Genomic DNA, 19,246 nt, shown 5'->3' with positions numbered 1-19,246 from the left:
ATCTATGCGCAAAAAACACGAAAGGCATTGGCTGCTTTTTTAGGTAACTAGTTGTATATAACTGTTGACAAAATTTGTGCATAAGTTTTTAAAACTGACAATTTATATTTGCATTTTAACTTATGGAAATTCTTACTAGAATTTTATGTTCAATGTCAATATAGAATTAAGAAACTTGATGTTAAGCAGAAAATAATGATACCAAAGGCAAAGAAAAAAAAAAAAGTGAAATACAAAGGAAAAATCAAAATTAGTCAAAATGACCCATTATGCTCTGGACCCCAGAAGAACCCAACAAATCATGAAAAGGTTTAAATTAGGTTTAAATTATTGGTGAAAAATCATTCATAAACCACCCCATGTTGTGTAGCTTTCTTAAGTACTTATGTATTATATAGACAGTACATAAAATCCAAATTCACATTTTATGTAACTGAAATGTTTAATTGTGTGGGCTAAAGAAAATAAAGTTATAGACTATGTAGAATCAGAATCAGAATCAGAAAGGGTTTTATTGCCAAATGTTGAGTGGGTTTACAACATTAGGAAATTGCTGCGGTGCTTCAGTGCAAACATACTGTTATAAATTAAGCTTAAATAGACATGAAAATAAAAATGGGAATAAGAATTAAAAGTGCTAAGTAGATAGATAGATATATACATGATATGTACATGAGTGCAGGTGGTGATCAGTGCCAAACATGGAATGATGCAGTGAACACAGCGTAGGGTCATGTGTTAGTGGTGGGAACAGTCATACGGTTATTGTTCATGTGTTCAACAGCAGAGGGGAAGAAACTGTTCTTATGGCGAGAGGTTCTGGTGTGAATGGACCGGAGCCTCCTGCCTGAGGGGAGCAGGTCAAACAGACTGTGTCCAGGGTGAGAAGGGTCAGCTGAGATCCGAGCTGCACGCCCCAGTGTCCTGGAGGTGTACAGGTCCTGCAGAGATGGGAGTCTGCAGCCAATCACCTTCTCAGCAGAGCGCACAACACGCTGCAGTCTCTGTTTGTCCCTGATAGTGGCTCCAGCGTACCACACGGTGATGGAGGAGGTGAGGATGGACTCGATGATTGCAGTGTAGAATTGCATTATCGTCCGTGTTGGCAGGTTGAATTTCTTCAGCTGCCTCAGGAAGTACATCCTCTGCTGGGCTTCTTAATGACGGAGGTGATGGTGGGCTCCCACTTCAGGTCCTGGGTGATGGTGGTACCCAGGAAGCGGAATGAGTCCACAGAGGTGATGGGGGTGTCAGTCAGGATGATGGGGGGGAGTGGAGCTGTGTGCTTCCTGAGGTCCACAATAATCTCCACTGTCTTCTGGGCATTCAGCACCAGGTTGTTGTGGCTGCACCAGGACACCAGACGTTCAACCTCCCTCCTGTAGGCAGACTCATCCCCGTCCGAGATGAGTCCAATAACGGTGGTGTCATCTGCAAACTTGATTAGCTTGACAGACTGGTGGGTGGAGGTGCAGCAGTTAGTATACAAGGAGAAGAGCAGGGGAGAAAGAACACAGCCCTGAGGGGAGCCGGTGCTGATGGTCCGGGAGTCCGAGACATTCTTTCCCAGCCTCACATGCTGCTTCCTGTCCGTCAGGAAGTCAGTGATCCACCGGCAGATGGGATCCGGCGCATTCATCTGGGAAAGCTTGCCTTGGAGATGGTCTGGAAGGATGGTGTTGAATGTAATGTAATGTATGTTTGTTTGCACTGATTGCCGATCACACTTCAACTGAGTCATCCTCGGTCAGAAGGAATGGTACTCCACAGTGATGTAGTTCAAATAACTTTAATAAGGAGGTGGCAGATGACATCAACAGGATGTAAAGCGTTGGTAGGGAGGCATTACAGTATTCACATGCAGGTACAGGGGGTGTGAGTGTGTATATGGGTGTGTGTGGTCATATGGTAAGCATGCACACAGTATTAACTCACACAGGAATGCAAGTAAATACGTTACTCCTCCGACACACCTCTCATCTGTGCAGACCTGCGCTGAACACGTTCCCAACCGGAAGTGCAGATACCGAGGTGCATCATGGGTAATGTAGTATAAAACAGTTACAGTGAACAAGCGGACTTTTAACAGCCGCCCCTGTATTTGTAGGCAAATACACTCCCGCTAAAGCCCTTCTATTGTGAAACAGTGTCATTTGAGTCCTCAGGAACTTTGGGAAGTTCCACCAGCTTAGTTACCGGGCGAACATAGGTACTGTCTTTAACTTTGACCTCGGCGGCTCAAACAACGCCATCAATCCCTGGGAAAACTGTGGCAATGGTACCCACAGGCCAAAGGCCTCTAGGCAAGTTACAGTCCACAATCATAACAGCTCGTCCCACAGCCATGTTGTCAGTGGACTTCCTCCATTTCTGTCGGAGTTGCAGTCCTGGGAGGTAGTTCTGTATGAACCGCTTCCAGAAGTGGTCGCTGATGACCTGACTGTGCCTCCATCTTCTGTTCGAAAGAGTGCCTGAGGGGCCGTAAACTGCCTGGGGTAGTGCCGAATCATGCCGCCCCATCAAGAGAAGATTTGGTGTGATGGGATCTGGGTCAGCTATGTCAGCCGATGCATAGCCGAGCGGCTTTGAGTTCAAAATGCCCTCAACCTCTATGAGAGCAGTGAGTAGGACTTCTTCCGCCACAACTTGGTCCTTCAGGACTACTTGCAGAGCTGACTTCACTGCTCTGATTTCCCTTTCCCAGGCTCCTCCGAAATGAGGAGAGTGTGGGGGATTGAAGCAGAAGTTGATAGTCTGCTTGGCCAGTTGCTGCTTGAGGTCCGGCTCCATGTTTTCAAACGCCGTTTGGAGTTCTCTGTGCCCACCTCTGAAATTGGTCCCTCGATCAGACCACATCTCGTATGGCTTTCCTCGGCGTGCAATAAATCTGCGTAATGACATAAGGAAGGAATCGGTGTCAAGACTAGGGAGGAGATCAAGGTGCACGCATCTGGTTGTAAGACACTTGTAGATAATTCCCCAGCGTTTCTCTCTTCTACGGCCTATCTTTATCGTGTATGGCCCAAAACAGTCTACGCCCGTTGACCAGAACGGGGGCTTATAGAGTCTCAGCCGTGATGAAGGTAAGTCAGCCATTTTGGGTGTAGAAGGTGAGGCGCGCCATCTCCTACAGTCCACACACTGGTGCTGATGTTTCTTAATGGCTTGACGTCCTCTGTGAATCCAATAGGTGCGCCGTATTTCCGCAAACAGCCTCTCTGCACCTGGATGAAGGAGCTGGTCATCATAAGTTTTTATGATGAGCTTGGTCAGGGGATGTTCAGCTGCTAATACGATGGGATGAATACTGTCTGGATCTAAGTCGGCGGCTCGACGGAGGCGGCCTCCGACTCTGATGAGACCGGTAAGACTGTCATATTCAGGGGACAGCACGCTAAGACGGCTGTCTGAGCGGCCTGGGTGACCGATCTGGAGGGCTCGGGCCTCCTCTGGGAAGCTGTCAGTCTGAGCCGAGCGAAGCAGCATGGTCTTGGTTTCTAGTTGCTCCGCTGCTGTAATCGGAGCGTCAGCCGCCTCGTGTTGGGTCTGGTATGCAGCAGCAATCAGCTCATCTAGCGTGTCATACTGTGTTGGATCCGATAAGGTCGGGGATGCAGAAGCGTGCCCACAGAATGCAGTCTTCCTGAGCTCTGCCTCACTGCATGCCGGGAGCTCTGTTGGCAACTTAGGCCAAGTGTCAGCAGTTTGTGACAGAAAGGGTGGACCATGTGACCAACGATTGTGGACAGTTAGGTCAGCGAGATGTTTCCCTCTGGTAATGTCATCAGCGGGATTGAGGTCAGAGGTCACATACCGCCACTGTTCAGGAGATGTCAGCCCCTGTATTTCACAGATTCTAGTCCCCACAAATAACTTATAGCAACAGGAACTAGACTGGATCCACTACAGCACCGTTGTGGAGTCTGTCCACAGTTAGATCGATTGCAGGAGAATGGTGAGCTCTGTCTGGAGTAATTTGGCCAATTGGGCACCTGTGAGTGCTGCGCAAAGCTCCAGCCAGGGCATTGACACCTGTTTGCATGGGGCCACTCTGGAGCGAGCCATCAGGAATGATGTGGCGATGGGCAGTTGTTGTTCGATTACTCGGAGATAAGCCACAGCCCCATACGCCTTTTCTGATGCGTCACAGAATATATGAGCCTCGTATGTCACATTGCTGGAGTTGTGAGGAGGAGCGTAGCAGCGGGGAATGGTGACATGCTGAAGGTGTGACAGTTCACCTTCCCACTCAAGCCAGGACTGAAGTAGATTCCCTTCGATGGGCTCATCCCATCCTCTCTCTGTGCTCCACAGGGCCTGTACAATCAGCTTGGTCCTTGTAGTGTAGGGACAAATATAACCTAGGGGGTCATACTGGGTAGCTAGTACCTTGTACACGTTGCGCAGCGTGACCGTGGAGTAGGTTATAGGGCGGTGCTTATATCCCAGGACATCTGTCGGGCAGTGCCAGCTGAGTCCTAATGTTGACTCTTGTAGGTCGAGACTTTTGAAGTTCAGCCAAAGCTCGCAGCTCTCTGATCTAGCTGAAGCGGGCAGGTGAGCAACTACTTCGGGCACGTTGCTCGCCCACTGACGTATCTCGAATCCTCCTTGAATGAGTAAATCTCTCATTCGGTCGATGAGCTGCTTTGCCTCTTCTGGGTTGGTCTATCCACATAGAAGGCTGTGTGGACAGATTCACAGATGTCCTTGTGGGTGTCTTCGTGCTCCCTTGCATGTCTCTGTAGGGCGAAAATAGCACAACAGGGGCTACATGTCGTTCCGAAGGGCAAAACTCTCCACTCATATATGTCTGGGGGCCGGTCAGTTTCACAATCCCTCCACAGAAACCGTAGCAGAGGACAATCCTCCGGGAGCAGCCGAATCTGGTGAAACATGGCTTTGATATCTCCACTCACGGCTACAGGGTGTTGGCTGAAGCGGAGTAATACCCCCAGCAGAGTGGGCCCCAAGGGAGGTCCTGGTAAGAGGTAGTGGTTCAGGGCGGCCCCCTGAAACTCAAACGAACAGTTGAAGACCACCCTAGCCTTATTATTGTGATGTACCATGTGGTGGGGTACATACCATGACTCGGAAGAGCTATGTGTCTCATCTGGGCTCAGCTTAACAACATAACCAGAATCTACTAACCTGTGGATCTCCTGGCTGTATGTGAGGGTCAGATCAGGATTCTTGGCCAGCTTGCGTTCGGTGGATCTGAGGAGGCCTTTTACTGCTTCAGGAGAGACACACATCTGTGGAAAGTCCCTTCTTCTCAGCAGTGGAGTGGCGTATCTCTCGACACCGTCTACTGGGACTCTGATGGTCTGTGTTTCCAACATAGCTACCGCCTCTCTGTCCTCCTTTGACCGTGTGACCTCCTTCTCTGTCCGGTAGGGGGGGAGCATCTAGTTGCCACAAACGCTTCACATCTTGATGCAGGGCCTCTGCAGGAGAAAGGCACATGTTCAGGCACTGCAGGTCCCCCTCAGATGTAGGCATACTACTGGCCGGCCCCTGGATGGCCCATCCGAGCTTGGTGCAGATAGCTACTGGCCCTTTGGACGACCCCCGAAGGACGGGGCGGACAGGGGTGATGAGATGAGCGTTATCTGAGCCAATCAGCACCAAAGGTTGGATCTGGTTAAATCCCTCAATCTGGACTTTCTGCAAGTGAAGATACTTCTTCTTTAGCTGTTCAGCTGGACATGACTGAGTAGCTAGGCTCAGTTGTTGGGCTGTGAAGGCATGTGTTACCTTGTACCTCACTTTGGGCTTAGCCCTTGGTGACACCTGAAATGAGACAAAGCCTCCCTTCATCTGGATTACATCTCGACGGATAGTTCTCAGTGAGAGTGTTGCTTCCTCCTGTTCCAAACCTAGAGATTTAACTGCCGCTGGAAGCACAACAGTCTTCTCTGAGCCGTCATCGAGCACAGCAAATGTATCCAGTGATTTGCCCCCATGATGTAGTTGGATTGGTACTACCTTAAGCATAACACGACCTGAGTGACTTAAATAGTCTAGGTAGACCATACTAGTACTCACAGTTAGTATGTTAGGGTCCCGCTTCTTGGCCTCAACCAGGTCATGGAGCACCGACAAATGCTGGTCACCACAGGTGCTGCTGTAGATTCTCCCTCCTGTTTTAGCTTGGCTTTGGCTGGATTTGGGCCGTAGTAGATGGAAGCAGATCTGTTGTGTGGCTTGAGCCCTGCTGAGGCTTTGAGTAGGTTCTTCTCTGGACGTGGCTTGTCCGGGGGCATTTGAGAGGCTTGTCTGGATAGCTGAAGGACTTGGGATTTCCGTTCGAGCCATTCTGAGAAGTCGTACATATTGTATGTTCGGCTGCTGCCACTGCGGATGATCCCCCGGGTGATACAGTACTCAATGAAGTTGTCCCTGTAGTTCAGAGGGAGCTTGGTAAGCAGTCTGTCCACATGTGAACCACAATGAAGCTCACTGGCTGCTACTTCATCCATGGTACTGAGAAGCCCGACCAGGCTGGACACCGACAGGGAGAGGTCTTCAATAGCTTGAGAGTCTCCGGCTCTAATAGGGGGGCAGTTTAATATAGTGCTAAGCTCACTTTGGACTAACTGCCTTGGCTGTCCATACCTCTGCTCTAGCGCCCTCATTGCACTAGTGTAGGGAGTGCGGTCGTGAATGTAGCGCTTGGCTACCTGTAAGGTGCTGGGATGCTCTAGATGATCTAGTAGGACCTGATACTTGTAATCTTCTCCCAGATGAGAATGTGGCCCTAAGGTGCTGTCCAGCCCTTTCTTTAATAAGGCGAAGTCACTCTCTCTCCCCGACCGGAAGATCACCAGCTTAGGCTTTGGGATGCCATATGAAGACGCCACCATCATCTCCATCAGGTTTGGTAGAGGCATTCCTGCTGGGTAAGTTGTGGCAACCTGTGGATTATGGTGTTCAGCAGAGGAAGATGATGAATAGTTACTTCCTGAGGGATAAGGAACATAGTACTTGCCAGCTGTATCAGGCAAAGCTTCAGGATGCAGTATGGTGGGTACAGGGCGATGAGCTTCTGCCCACTGTGATGGCTGGGTCACAGGCGCTGGTGGACGTGAAGGTTGCTGCAAGTACACAGGATTAGCTGGATGTCTGCCTTGGAAGACAGGAGCAGCGGGATGTGACATCTGCTGCAGACTCATTGGGTCCACAGCCTGTGATAGCTGGTGCACTGAAAGATGAGCATGTTGTAGTGGCTGATCAGCTGGGGATGCAGGATGTAATAGCTGCACCTGGCCTGGTCTGTTTATCAGGAGCTGATGTTCCGATCGCTGATATGAGAAGGGTTCAGCAGTGCATCGTCCAGGTCTCCTGAGTGGCGTCGATGCGGCTACATAAGTGGCAGGGTGCAACACTGGCTGAATGTGAAGGCTCACTCTACGAGGAGGTGATGGAGCAGATGTTTGCACTGGCGTTGGCATGTTCGCAGGTGTTGTGGTGCCCTGCTCTGAGGGTATTACTGGCACAGTTAGTGGCTCTGTGGTATCATGTAACACCTCACTGCTAGGTTGTAGTGGTGCAACTTCTGTTATGGAGGAAATATGTTGCGGTTGTTCTAACGCTCCTGTTTCTTGGGGAAGAGGACTGCCAGGTTTAGAAGCTTGCTCCAAACGCTCCACCCGCTTTAGTAATGTCCCACGAGTTTCCTCCATAGACACTTGCAGTTGAGTCATGTGTTGGAGGACACTGCTCCAAACTGATTCCATCTTCTGCTATCTCTCATCCTCTTCATAGTCGGAGCTGCTTGAACTACCTGGACCTCTAGATGGCTCGGGTGGCTCAGTTAGGTTGTGCTCATAGTCCACCAGATGTCCTGGAAGTTTCTTCTCCCACGTTGGACGGGGGCTACTCGATGCACCTCTATCCTGAGGGTTTGTCATCTCATTAACTCAGCCAAGGCGACTCCGGCTCAAAGGACCACTTGTAATGTATGTTTGCACTGATTGCCGATCACACTTCAACTGAGTCGTCCTCGGTCAGAAGGAATGGTACTCCACAGTGATGTAGTTCAAATAACTTTAATAAGGAGGTGGCAGATGACATCAACAGGATGTAAAGCGTTGGTAGGGAGGCATTACAGTATTCACATGCAGGTACAGGGGGTGTGAGTGTGTATATGGGTGTGTGTGGTCATATGGTAAGCATGCACACAGTATTAACTCACACAGGAATGCAAGTAAATACGTTACTCCTCCGACACACCTCTCATCTGTGCAGACCTGCGCTGAACACGTTCCCAACCGGAAGTACAGATACCGAGGTGCATCATGGGTAATGTAGTATAAAACAGTTACAGTGAACAAGCAGACTTTTAACAGACTATATGTAAACATGTGCATACTAACTGCATATGATTAATTTTAACCATATTTAATGCATCTTTGATTTTCATACCACCCTCATGCCACCTTAAGAAAATTTCTGTAGATCCGCCCCTGGCACTAAAGTCAGGGGAGGGACTTTAGTGCCTCCCCTGACTTTAGTGCCTCCCTTTCTTGTTGTTGTAATGTCATGTAGTGTCAAAGTTTGTTCTCTGTGCCATGGATTTAACACCTTTCCTCTGCTTTTTCCTTACTACATATTTTTGGGGATTTGCTTCTGCTCTCGATGGTAAGCTGAACAGCACAAGTATACGCAAACAAGTTAAAAAAAATTATATAGTAAAGATGTTTCACTGAAATCCCTTTTTTTCTGGTCAAGCTGTGCTTTCTGTAGTATACTGACAGTTGCTCTCATAAGGAACTCAAATAACCTTTTCTATGATGTCTTCAAAATTTTCATCATAACCCACAGATCTCAGTAATTATTAAGATGAGTAAAACCAAATGTTAAATAAGTGCATGAGGAAAGGTGTCTGAATAAGCTTCTTTCCTCTCTCCTTCTGTAATGTACTTTCTCTTAATGACGGAAAATGGTTTATTTAGGGTTTTACAATGTTTTATATTTTATTAAGCACTAGCAGCGTCTGCCTATTATTGTCTTTCTTTTTTACCTCTACTACTTTCGACCTTTATCTACTGGATTGAAAGAAATAACAAGTCTTTCCTGTTCGGGTTTTTCCCCTTCTGTTAACAAGAAACTTGTGTTTTGTTAGTACACGCTAAGCAAGCATTTGATCCGCTCTAAAGTAGACTTGACAACTGATATGATGATAATTTAATTTTAAAGGATTATGAACAGTCAGTCATTGCATTTCATTTGTAGATAAACATGGGAAAATGTTGAGATTTGAATTAAGCACAACACTAACATGGAGTATAATAGTATAAATGGAGTTAATTATTATACTACTGGTTCTTGGTGGAATGGATATATAAGATAAAACAAAAGAATGCAAATAAATCTACAAAGCACATTTTTAAATGTGGACTATGATGAAAGCTGACACAGAGAAAATGTGATTCAAGTTTAGATCTTTGAAGGTTGAGCAGCATAATATCACCGTCAAATTACATATATGGCTCAGAGATATATTTCTTCTGGAAAGAGAACGTTAAACTGTTCAAAGCGTCAAAGGCTCATTTGACAGTAACGTGCTTTATATAAATATTTACTTTCTTTCTTTTCTGTTTGACTTAGACCAAAAACAAGTTGTAGAAGCTGGAGAGAATGCACTACTGAGGTGTTGTGATTCCAGTATCGGTAAAATCAAAAAGTTATCATGGATCAGGAGAGATCTGGGAACAAATCTGCATGTTTTCTTCTACCGAGAAAATCGTCTCTATGAAAACATCCAGCATCCATCCTTTCGTGGCCGAGTGAAGCTGAGTGATCCACAAATTAAAGATGGAAATGTGTCCCTCATTCTCTTCAACACCACCACTAATGACACTGGAACATATGAGTGTTATGTGGTAGGCACTCACACTGGACGCCGTAAGAGAGCAGTTTCTGAAGCCCAGCATGTAGTGCAGCTGAAAGTTAAATCTATAAGTAAGTTTGTAGAGTTCTTGGTCTCCTTTTTTGTATCTCAAAGGCATCTTAAGCATAAGTTCAATCAAATCTAGACAATGAACCTGTGACGTGTTTTTAATGTAAATTTATTGATCAGTGATGTTACAATTTACAAACAAATTAGAAACTAACACAAACAAATTCCAAAGTTTACTATGATCTTTCATTGCTTCTCTAATATATTAATTTGTATTGATAGTAGATAATGTCTGACAGCGCCTCACACCTGTTTCTCACCTGCAGCTCAGCCACGAGGACTCACAGAGGATGGATCTGTTGAACTGATGGTTGGTCTGTCAGCTTCTGCTGGGCTTCTTGTTGCTACTGTTGCTGGTTTTGTGATCTACAGAAAATTTGCAAATTCAAATGATCAGGAAACTGGAAAGATGACAATGGATGACAAAGATGACAAAGTTCAACCTCCTCTCCTATTAAATAGTGTAATACATGATTTCTGATTTTCAGTTGTCCTAAAACAGAGTTGAAGCTAATGTGCACTGTTGTTCTCTCAGCCCACTGAGAGGAAAAGCACATCTTTGTCTCAGCTATAGCCAAAAGTACTTAGTGGTGAAATAAGTTTCTCCCTTTGGCTGTCATTCTTCCCCTGATGTGACTGTCATTTTGCACAACTTGTAAGTAATGTTATCTTGTAAGCTTTTCATTCTGAGAAATTAAAAGCTAATACCAGTTTTGTGCATTGGATTGTGGTGTACTATGACTTTCTTGCTGTTATCAATGAAATTAAAAAAGAATCCTGCAACAACCTCTTTTTGTGGATTGTGTGTTTTTATTGTCTACAAGCCATGGTTATTTTCTAGAGAAGTGATTATACAAGCCTTTGTTCGTCTTGGCTCATGTATTCTCTCTGGTATGCTGTTGCTCGTGTTCAGGAAGATCTAATTACACTGGAATCTTGAGAATCTAGTTCCATAGAAACGACAAGAACCAGGTTCTCATAATTTAGAATGGGGAAACATCCAGCGCTCGAAGAGGAACAGTCTCTGTATTACTGACTGATTAGAATTTCAAATGCATATTTTAAAAAGTTCCACTACCATCTCCTTTTATTTCCTCATTCCTTTATTCCTGTATGAGTCTTAAAGTGCGCAAAGTTAAACTCACAATCCAACAAGTGACTTTATCTCACAGTGGGTAAATCCAGGGAATTTCCTTGTTATTGTTAACAAGTTAATATGAATTAAAAGAAGGAAAAATCTCCAGCTTCAAATGGACAATGTTTATGACATTTATTCTGCTCTTACCTTGTGTTCTATGAGGCAATAATGTTGACTGACAGGAGGCGTGAACATTGGCAATGTTGGCAGAAAAAACACACAAGCATTAATTAACACTAAAAGGAACACACACACCTGACTATGAGTTTAACTTAGTCTTAGTCACGTCTTTCACATTACTCAAAGTAAAGTCACCTTTTTTGTCTCTATATGTATGCAATGGGAATAGAGAGAGTCCAGAGAAGTACAGAGCTGCTCAAAGTTATCAGGACTGTTTAACACTTTATAGACATTACATTGCATAAAGAAAACACTTTACTTTGCTTAACCTGTAAAACATGTGCCAAGTCACATCTATAATCTTTGATGTTTTTATAGAAGAGATTTAACTGTCAACACATTTTTGTGCCTTTATTTATATGATTTGCAGTGCTAAGGCTTAATATGTATAGTGTAGGCGTGCTCCTACTGCCCTTCTATCTCACTGGGTCAGCAAATATCAGCTGTTATATATATATTAGCAGCGAAGTAACACAGAGATTCATATATTACTATCACAGGGGTCACAAGGGGACACGGAGTAAAGCCTATCCCAGCTCGATAAACTAAACAGGTCACAGTTACAAACATGTGTCTTGGATTGGTGAGAAGAGTAAAGAGAGAACACAGCCAATCAGGAGATTCAAACGAAGAACTGTCCCTTTAAACGCTGATCTTGTGTTCACCTGCCGCCCCTTAGTTTAGTGTTCCCAGTCAAAATGGTCCGTTTTAACTCCCCTAAAATTAGCACAAACAACATTTTTTTCACCAACAAATTTTTATTAAACCTTCTACAGCTGTGAACAATGTCTCAAAGTAGTGTTTAACATAAATTAACAGAATTAGACATAAAATAACTGCAGTGAAAATACAAATAAGCACTAAAAATGTATTACAAAATGAACATGGAATGTAAAAAAATACATGGAAAACCAAAGACCAAACTCAACATGAAGCCGTGTGTGTGTGTGTGTGTGTATCATGCACATGTGTGGGATGTGACAGTCAGGTGAGAGTGGGCCTTGCAAACATAGGCATCACACTTGCAGCATCTCAGGCTTGTTTTGTTGTCTCTCGGCGCACAGAGCTCACAGCGCTTCCTTTTCTGCCCGTGTCTTTGTTGGGGGAGAGCAGCCAGGCCAGTGGCTGGGGCTTGCACACTCTTCACCAGACTGGCAGAGGCTGGTGTGCGGGGAATGTGCTGGCGCCGTTGAATAAGAGGAGTCACCAAAGCTTTCCCCAGCTCTGCTAGGAAAAGTCTCTTCCTGAAACTCTTCCCCTGATTCCAGGTTGGGTTGATGGCTGTCCACACCACATATGCGTTGAAAGCAGACACATCAAGGATCTTGTGGAACAGTGCCACAGGCCAACGAGCTGTCATTAGCTTGCAGGTGTATGTGCCAGTAAGCTGCAATAAAAGGAACAATAAATAAGAGATTGGGAACATATTGAATCTGTCGTACACAAAATGCTATGATTCACATAAATGAAAATGAAATACATGCAGGATCGATGAAACTTTACATTACCTTATCAAGGCAGTCAACAGCTCCTTTGTTCTTCTTGTAGTCCTGGATTATAAGGGGCTTCCTGTCCTCTGTGGTGCTGACCGCGGCGTCTTTGAGTAGCGTGCTCATCGGGATGACATTTCTATTCTCCGTGGGAAAATCCAACACAAGTGTGTGTGTGTCAGTGAAAGCACATGTTGATGAGAGTGCCTCTCTTCCTCTGGTGGATACTTGTGCAGGGGAAAGTTCAGGCTTGTTGTCACATGTGGTATTATGCCCTTGGAGACTGGTTGTTTTGTCCAGCACAACACACACGCCCTGGTTTTCTTCGGCTCCTCCACTACTGGGGTTCCCCGTGTATACCTGCATGTTCCAGGCATAGCTGCTCCTGGCGTCACATGCTGCCCAGACCTTTATTCCACTGTGGCGTGGGTGTGGTCTCTGGCCAGCTGCAGAGGAGGGGTGACGCAGTGAGCTCCCGGGGTGGCACAGGGGCGGGGTGAACAGGTGTGCTGGGATCTGACAGTGATTGTGTCTCTTTATATGTTGGCAGTGACAGTCGGAGGAGGGAAGCGGACGTGACAGCAGAGAGAGAGAGCGGGAGTGTCTGTGTCCCAGTAAAAACCACAGTATTAAATAAAAATTCTGCTGTCATCATATTCGCTCCAGCTTATGTTTCTTGGGTCCAACGTTGCATCCACATTTTCCTGGATTGCTTAAAAGGTACACCTTGAAGGGACGGCGACCTCTGAAAGGAACCAGGCACTCATCAACCGTCACCTCAGGGCCTGGATTGTACATAAGCGCCACTGCTGCACAGTTCAAAAGCAAAAGTGGTTTTTATGGAGAACAGCTACCATCCAAGCTCTCTCAAAAATATCTGCTGAATCATTTTTTTCCTTTAAAACAAGTTTATCATTTAAATTTAAATGATGCCTAAAGAACGTGTAAGTGCCTGAGCACAAACTCTGGATGTTAAAAATGTGATCAGATGAGTTTATTCAGCAGTGCGTTGTCAGCTCGAACCTGTTTTTTTGTTGGGTCTTTTTTTCTTTTTCTCTATAGCTTTGCTCTTAGTGTTTTACAGTTCAATTCAATTGTATGTATACAGAGCCAAATCACAACATCATGTCATCAGGATAACACATCTCATGAAAGACTGAAATATGCTTTAAAGAAAAACTCCAGAGCAGAGATGCTTCAGCTGGATCAGAGGGAGTTTCCTCAGCAAGCTGCCTGTGTGTAATTTTTGGCTCACACTTGCTTTCACAAGTTGAATAAATCAGACTGTATCAATTCAGCCACATCTTCCCCTCTTATATGTAAATTGTCAGCAGTGCTGTGACATTTGTGCCACATGTGGCCCAAACAACACTCATTTTCACTCGGTCTGTGGCTATTCGTCGAATTCGGGGACTACAGTGTTATTTTTTGTAGCTGTTTCTCTTGTTGACAGTTGTGCCAAAAGTGATTGTCTGTACTTTTTTATGTGTAATGTCTTTACTTATATTTGTATATACATGTTAGTGAACAGTTTTTGCAAATTTAAAAATTGCCTATTTTTCAAGTATCTTAATGACTCTGTGTTACCTACATAACAAATACCTTTATAAAGCTAGTGTTATATTTTTGTAATTCCTGATATCCTCTTGGCCAGATTACTTCAAAAAATACATATTTAATTTAAATTAGACTTTTTAACTCGATAAATAAAGGATACATCAGTTTGACAAAAACTGATTGCAGCTTCTGCCTTCTGACAGGAACGTGGTTTGTGGCTCAAAATGACATGATATCATTACTTATATCCATCTGTGACACTTTAATACCTTCTCAGATTGTTTGACACCCCAGTCGAGCAGATACTAAAAATCACCTGGTACCAGGAACTATGACTCAATGGAAAACCCGAAAAACAGTAGTTGTGATCAGAGCTGTTTTGATTCTTGAAATAATAGGGAAACATGCAGCGGTGTTTCCTTTATGACCTCTATTAGCAGAGTAAACACTGGAGCATCCTTTATGATAAGAGAGCTGTAAGAAAACCTCTCATCATTCCTTCACCTCGTGATGTTTTCCTTCAACGACAAGGAAACATGATGAGCCAGAGACCGAGTTTTAAACTATTTGTTTCAGTCATTCAGCAGAACAGGGAAGTAACAGACTCAGAAAATCAATGATGGTGAAATCTGCTGTTGCTCTCAAAGGAAGTCATTTAAATGTTACGACTACTCCGAGACTTGACAGGAGAGAGATAGAGAGAGAAAGAGAGAAGGCAACGCCCAACAGCAGTTTGTTTATCAGGGGAAACTTTCCAACATTTATTCTGTGATTTTACTCATTTGAGACATTTTAATGACACAAAGATCACTGTGCATGACTCAGATAGATTTAAAGAAGCTTCCCTTATTAAAGGTCAGAGGTCACAGTCAAGGCCTGGTGTGTTGTCGGTCTGACTGAATCTCCTGGGCTTCCACCTGCTGGTGATATCCTGTCAAAGCACTTTACAGTGACACTCCACAAACAAAAAAAGGAAATTGGGTGGTTGTTACAAAAGTCTAACTTTTAATTTGTACAAAATAATTTTACGTTTCTCTGATGAACGTAATTAAATCATGCAGGATTTGTATGAAATTTAACAACTTCATTTATTCTTGTTGAGATGACATGATGCAATCTAGTAAGAGTGGTTAGTTGCCCGGACTCACAAAATTCACAAGATCACACAAGATTTCAAACAACAGGAAAAACACTGGAGTTATAAGAGGCAGACAACTATGCACGCATCACATGTATGCTGTTGCTATTTATTGTGGTTTAACCTCTCAAGGACAAAAAATGCTGCATCAAACCTTGTAATCATAGTTTTAATACTTTTGTGACGCATATACTGGCAGCTCAGTGGTGCAGTGGTTAGCACTGTTACCTCACAGCAAGAAGTAGGAGAAGGAGTTCAAATCCACAATTGGGCAGTGGGTTCCATCTGGTTCGCAGTTATTACGCCTAGGTTAATCTGTCATTGTAAACTAATTTTAATGTTTTTTTCTCTGTATGTGTTAGCCCTGTCATAGACTGGCGACCTGTCCAGGGTGTACCCTTCCACTTACCCTATCACATCTGGGATAGGCCCCAGCTCCCCCACAACCCTGATGAAGATAAGAGAGTGGAGTGAAAGTTGTTATAAATCTATTACGTTTTAAGTTAACTAGACTGTTGAAGATTATGTAATATGAAGACAACATATAGTACTTAAGGGACCAAGTACTATTGGGGTACTAACCAATGTCCACTATTCAATTAAATAAATCCAACATGTTCTTTGAACAACATTGCTTTTATTTTCACAGACTGGACACAAAAATGAAACAAACATGAAGGCAACAAAGAACCAAAAACTAGAGACAAAAGTAATTAAAACTCAGAGGTTTCGAAAAACAAAATATAATAATCCTATAATTCCAAAGAAGTGTTTTGGAGTTTGTATGTGTTTTGTCTCTAGGGGCCACCGTAATGACCATATGCACAGAGCATGCACAAGAATTTAAACTTGCAATGCTCCCATGGCCCTCAGTGTATGAACAACAATGAAGAACTTTGGTTTGGTATGGCTGTGGGGCAGGTGGTTCAGAGGAAAGAGATGAATGCAGGTCTGGAGTTCGTGTGTGTGTGTGAGAGTGAAGAGGGACAGAGCAGGGATAGCCTAAAGGCCGGAGAGGGGAGGTGCATTTCACCATAGGCCTTGAATGCAGCTATGGACGAGTGTGCCGGACAACAGCAGCATGTAGAGCAGCTTTAAAGGTATGAAAAGTGATTAAAACTTTTTTAGTTTTTTATACCTATATCTTAAGGGTTCTGTTGAATAGGAAAAGTCCACCAAAAATCCAAATTTCAGCATTTTCTGTTTGAATGTAAGAAAGTTATTTCACAATGATGCTAATATTGGTTAGCTAGTTGATAATTTGGAAATATGTTTTAGCTAAGTAGCCCGAATAAGCAAACCACATATAAATTAGACATTCAGAACTGACTTAGCTTAAAAATCAAGGTACGTTTGATCAAACTTGGTCTTTGACAACCAAACTTTCAATATTTTAGGGGATTTAATTTTTTTTATGCTTTTATGATTCTAAAATAATAAAGGATGTTTATTAGCATCCTTAAGTTTTTCATGTGCAAGCTAACAATGAGGATTATCTTGTTAATTAAGAGAGGCTAATCAAAAAGAAGAAACTAGCCTAACTTCACATACAGGTCTATTATGCTATTTGTTTAATTTATTTATTATGTCACACATATGTCACAAATTTGATTTGCAAAATACAGATTCCTCAAGCGATGAGAGTGAGTCAGTGGCTGTTTAATATGGACATTAAACAATAAGAGATCCAACATGTCCTCTGATCTGGACCGACAGCACTGATCACAGTGAGGATTACAGAGTCTGTTACACATACTAGTCGTTCTGTGGTGAAGGAAATGCGTCTATATTAGAAGGACCAGACCTCAGACCTCATACTTCCATTCTTCTTGTTATCTCCAAACACCTTCTTGTCCCATTTACATCTCTGTTCTAGTGTTCATGTCCCACCCTCTCTCTCTTTGCTCGTTTGTCACTTCCTCTCATTGCAACCAGGGAGATCTGCCTGACCCAGGATCAGACACTGAACCTCAGCCTGAGGCAAGGGTGGGCAACTCTAGGCTTCAGGGCCGGTGTCCTGCAGGTTTTAGATCTCACCTTGGGTCAACACACCTGAATCACATGATTAGTTCATTCCCAGGCCTCTGGAGAACTTCAAGACATGTTGAGGAGGTCATTTAGCCATTTAAATCATCTGTGTTTAATCAAAGACACATCTAAAACCTGCAGGACACCAGCCCTTGAGGCCTGGATTTGCCCACCCCTGGCTGAGGTGTAGATAGTTGTTTACCATTCATTCAATTGAATTTGGTTTATAGAGCACCAAATCATCACAGCTGTTGCCTCTCATCTTCCATCCATAAAGTTATGTTGTATATTCACTCTCATGTTGTTTACCTTTTACATTAGAGCAACCAAATCTATATTAAAAATATTGCAAACTTACTGAAGCTGCATGTATGACCATGTGTTTCTGCACTTGTGCACAGTGGTACCTCTCTCGCTCTCTTTCACAAACAAGAACACACACACAGACACACACACAGCCTTTATCTTAAACGGTGCAATATAATAAATATAATTATCACATGTTTAGTCATTACCACAAACATAAATTATTTTTTTCTTTGATCGGAGGATCAATCAGTGAAAGAGATGCGCTACCGTAAACCTCAGTGTAGAAGCGCAAGGAAAATTAACCCGCGGCTGCCATCACCTGACCACATGTAAGTCACGTGTGTGGAGGCTCAAATGCAGCAATGCGTAGCTGTAGTGTCTCCATGATGTACGAACATATATAAAGAGGATTGGATCCCCACAAAATGCGCATGTCAGTGTTGGTGTTGGAGTTTAACTTGTGACGTAGAGCTCGTTACCATGGAGCCTGCCGACAGAAGAAGGGGTTCCCCTCTATGGCAGCACTTTGAGCTGATCTCTCCCAATAAGGTACTCCACACAATATACCTCCATCCTTCATGCATCCTTCCTCCATCCTTCATCCATCCTTCCTCCATCCTTCCTCCATCCTTTATCCATCTATACTCTTTCTATCCTCCATCTGTCTGTTCTGCTGATCTGTATCAGCGTCACGTGACCACAGTCTTTGCAGAGTCACCATAATCATCTCATTTTCTGCTGGATTTATTTAAATGTTTATTGAAACCATAGCGACACATTTTTGATCTCAGCATCTCTCGCCCTTTAAACACGTTACAATGACTGAATCTCACAAAATGATTTCATTTCTGCCATTTCTGTTTCCATGGCAACAGCTGAGCAGCATCGTTACCACCGGGTGGCGCACCAGTCTGATCACAGGCTGGAGGAAACATGGTGGATGATCACCTGAGCTGTACTCAGCTTCTGATAAACAATCAAATCAATCAAATCAGATACAGAAAACAGGATTAATATTCATTAATGACAACAAGGGAAGTGATGACATCATAACAGGAACGCAAACAAGACGTACATGAGTATAAAACATGCCAGACTGAAGATGAGACGTCAACAGCATCGCAAACATTAACTTTTAAAGCTTCCATGTGGTTTTACATTTCTTCCATGAAAACAGGAAGACTCATATTTATGGACGTGGACGTGGAAAAGTATAAATCTGGGAGCTTTGTTTGGATATGAAGTTGGTAATGTGTCTGTGTGACAGCTGTGTGGAAGCACGAGAGCAACGTTTGCGGGAAAATCCACAGACTTTACCACTCGGACGTGTTTCAAGGAGGTTTTTCACAATAAAATCAAAGCATCGGTTTAAATAAAACCTCCTTCACCTTGTAAGGAAACATTTTGTGGACACGATTTATTTCCATTTAACAAAGTTAGTT

At 43.8% G+C, this 19,246-nt stretch overlaps 2 protein-coding genes across 2 annotated transcripts; one reads left to right on the top strand and one right to left on the bottom strand.

The window, feature by feature from the left end:
- Nucleotides 1–8,514: 8,514 nt before the first annotated feature.
- LOC120722467 lies at nucleotides 8,515–10,757 on the top strand. Its single transcript, XM_040013494.1, has 3 exons — nucleotides 8,515–8,643; nucleotides 9,613–9,966; nucleotides 10,231–10,757. The coding sequence occupies exons 1-3, from the start codon at nucleotides 8,574–8,576 to the stop codon at nucleotides 10,443–10,445; spliced, it is 639 nt and encodes a 212-aa protein (XP_039869428.1). The 5' UTR covers nucleotides 8,515–8,573; the 3' UTR covers nucleotides 10,446–10,757.
- A 1,027-nt stretch (nucleotides 10,758–11,784) lies between these two features.
- Nucleotides 11,785–13,572, bottom strand: LOC120722465 (piggyBac transposable element-derived protein 4-like). Its single transcript, XM_040013491.1, has 2 exons — nucleotides 12,791–13,572; nucleotides 11,785–12,669 (listed from the first exon to the last, which is right to left on the bottom strand). Exons 1-2 carry the CDS (start codon nucleotides 13,136–13,138, stop codon nucleotides 12,241–12,243), a joined length of 777 nt encoding a protein of 258 aa, XP_039869425.1. The 5' UTR covers nucleotides 13,139–13,572; the 3' UTR covers nucleotides 11,785–12,240.
- Nucleotides 13,573–19,246: the final 5,674 nt, after the last annotated feature.

This window comes from Simochromis diagramma, unplaced genomic scaffold, assembly GCF_900408965.1.
Source record: "Simochromis diagramma unplaced genomic scaffold, fSimDia1.1 OVJJ01000640.1, whole genome shotgun sequence".
In the NCBI taxonomy this organism is placed as follows: Eukaryota; Metazoa; Chordata; class Actinopteri; order Cichliformes; family Cichlidae; genus Simochromis; species Simochromis diagramma.
This window is presented reverse-complemented; position numbering and strand designations above follow the sequence as displayed.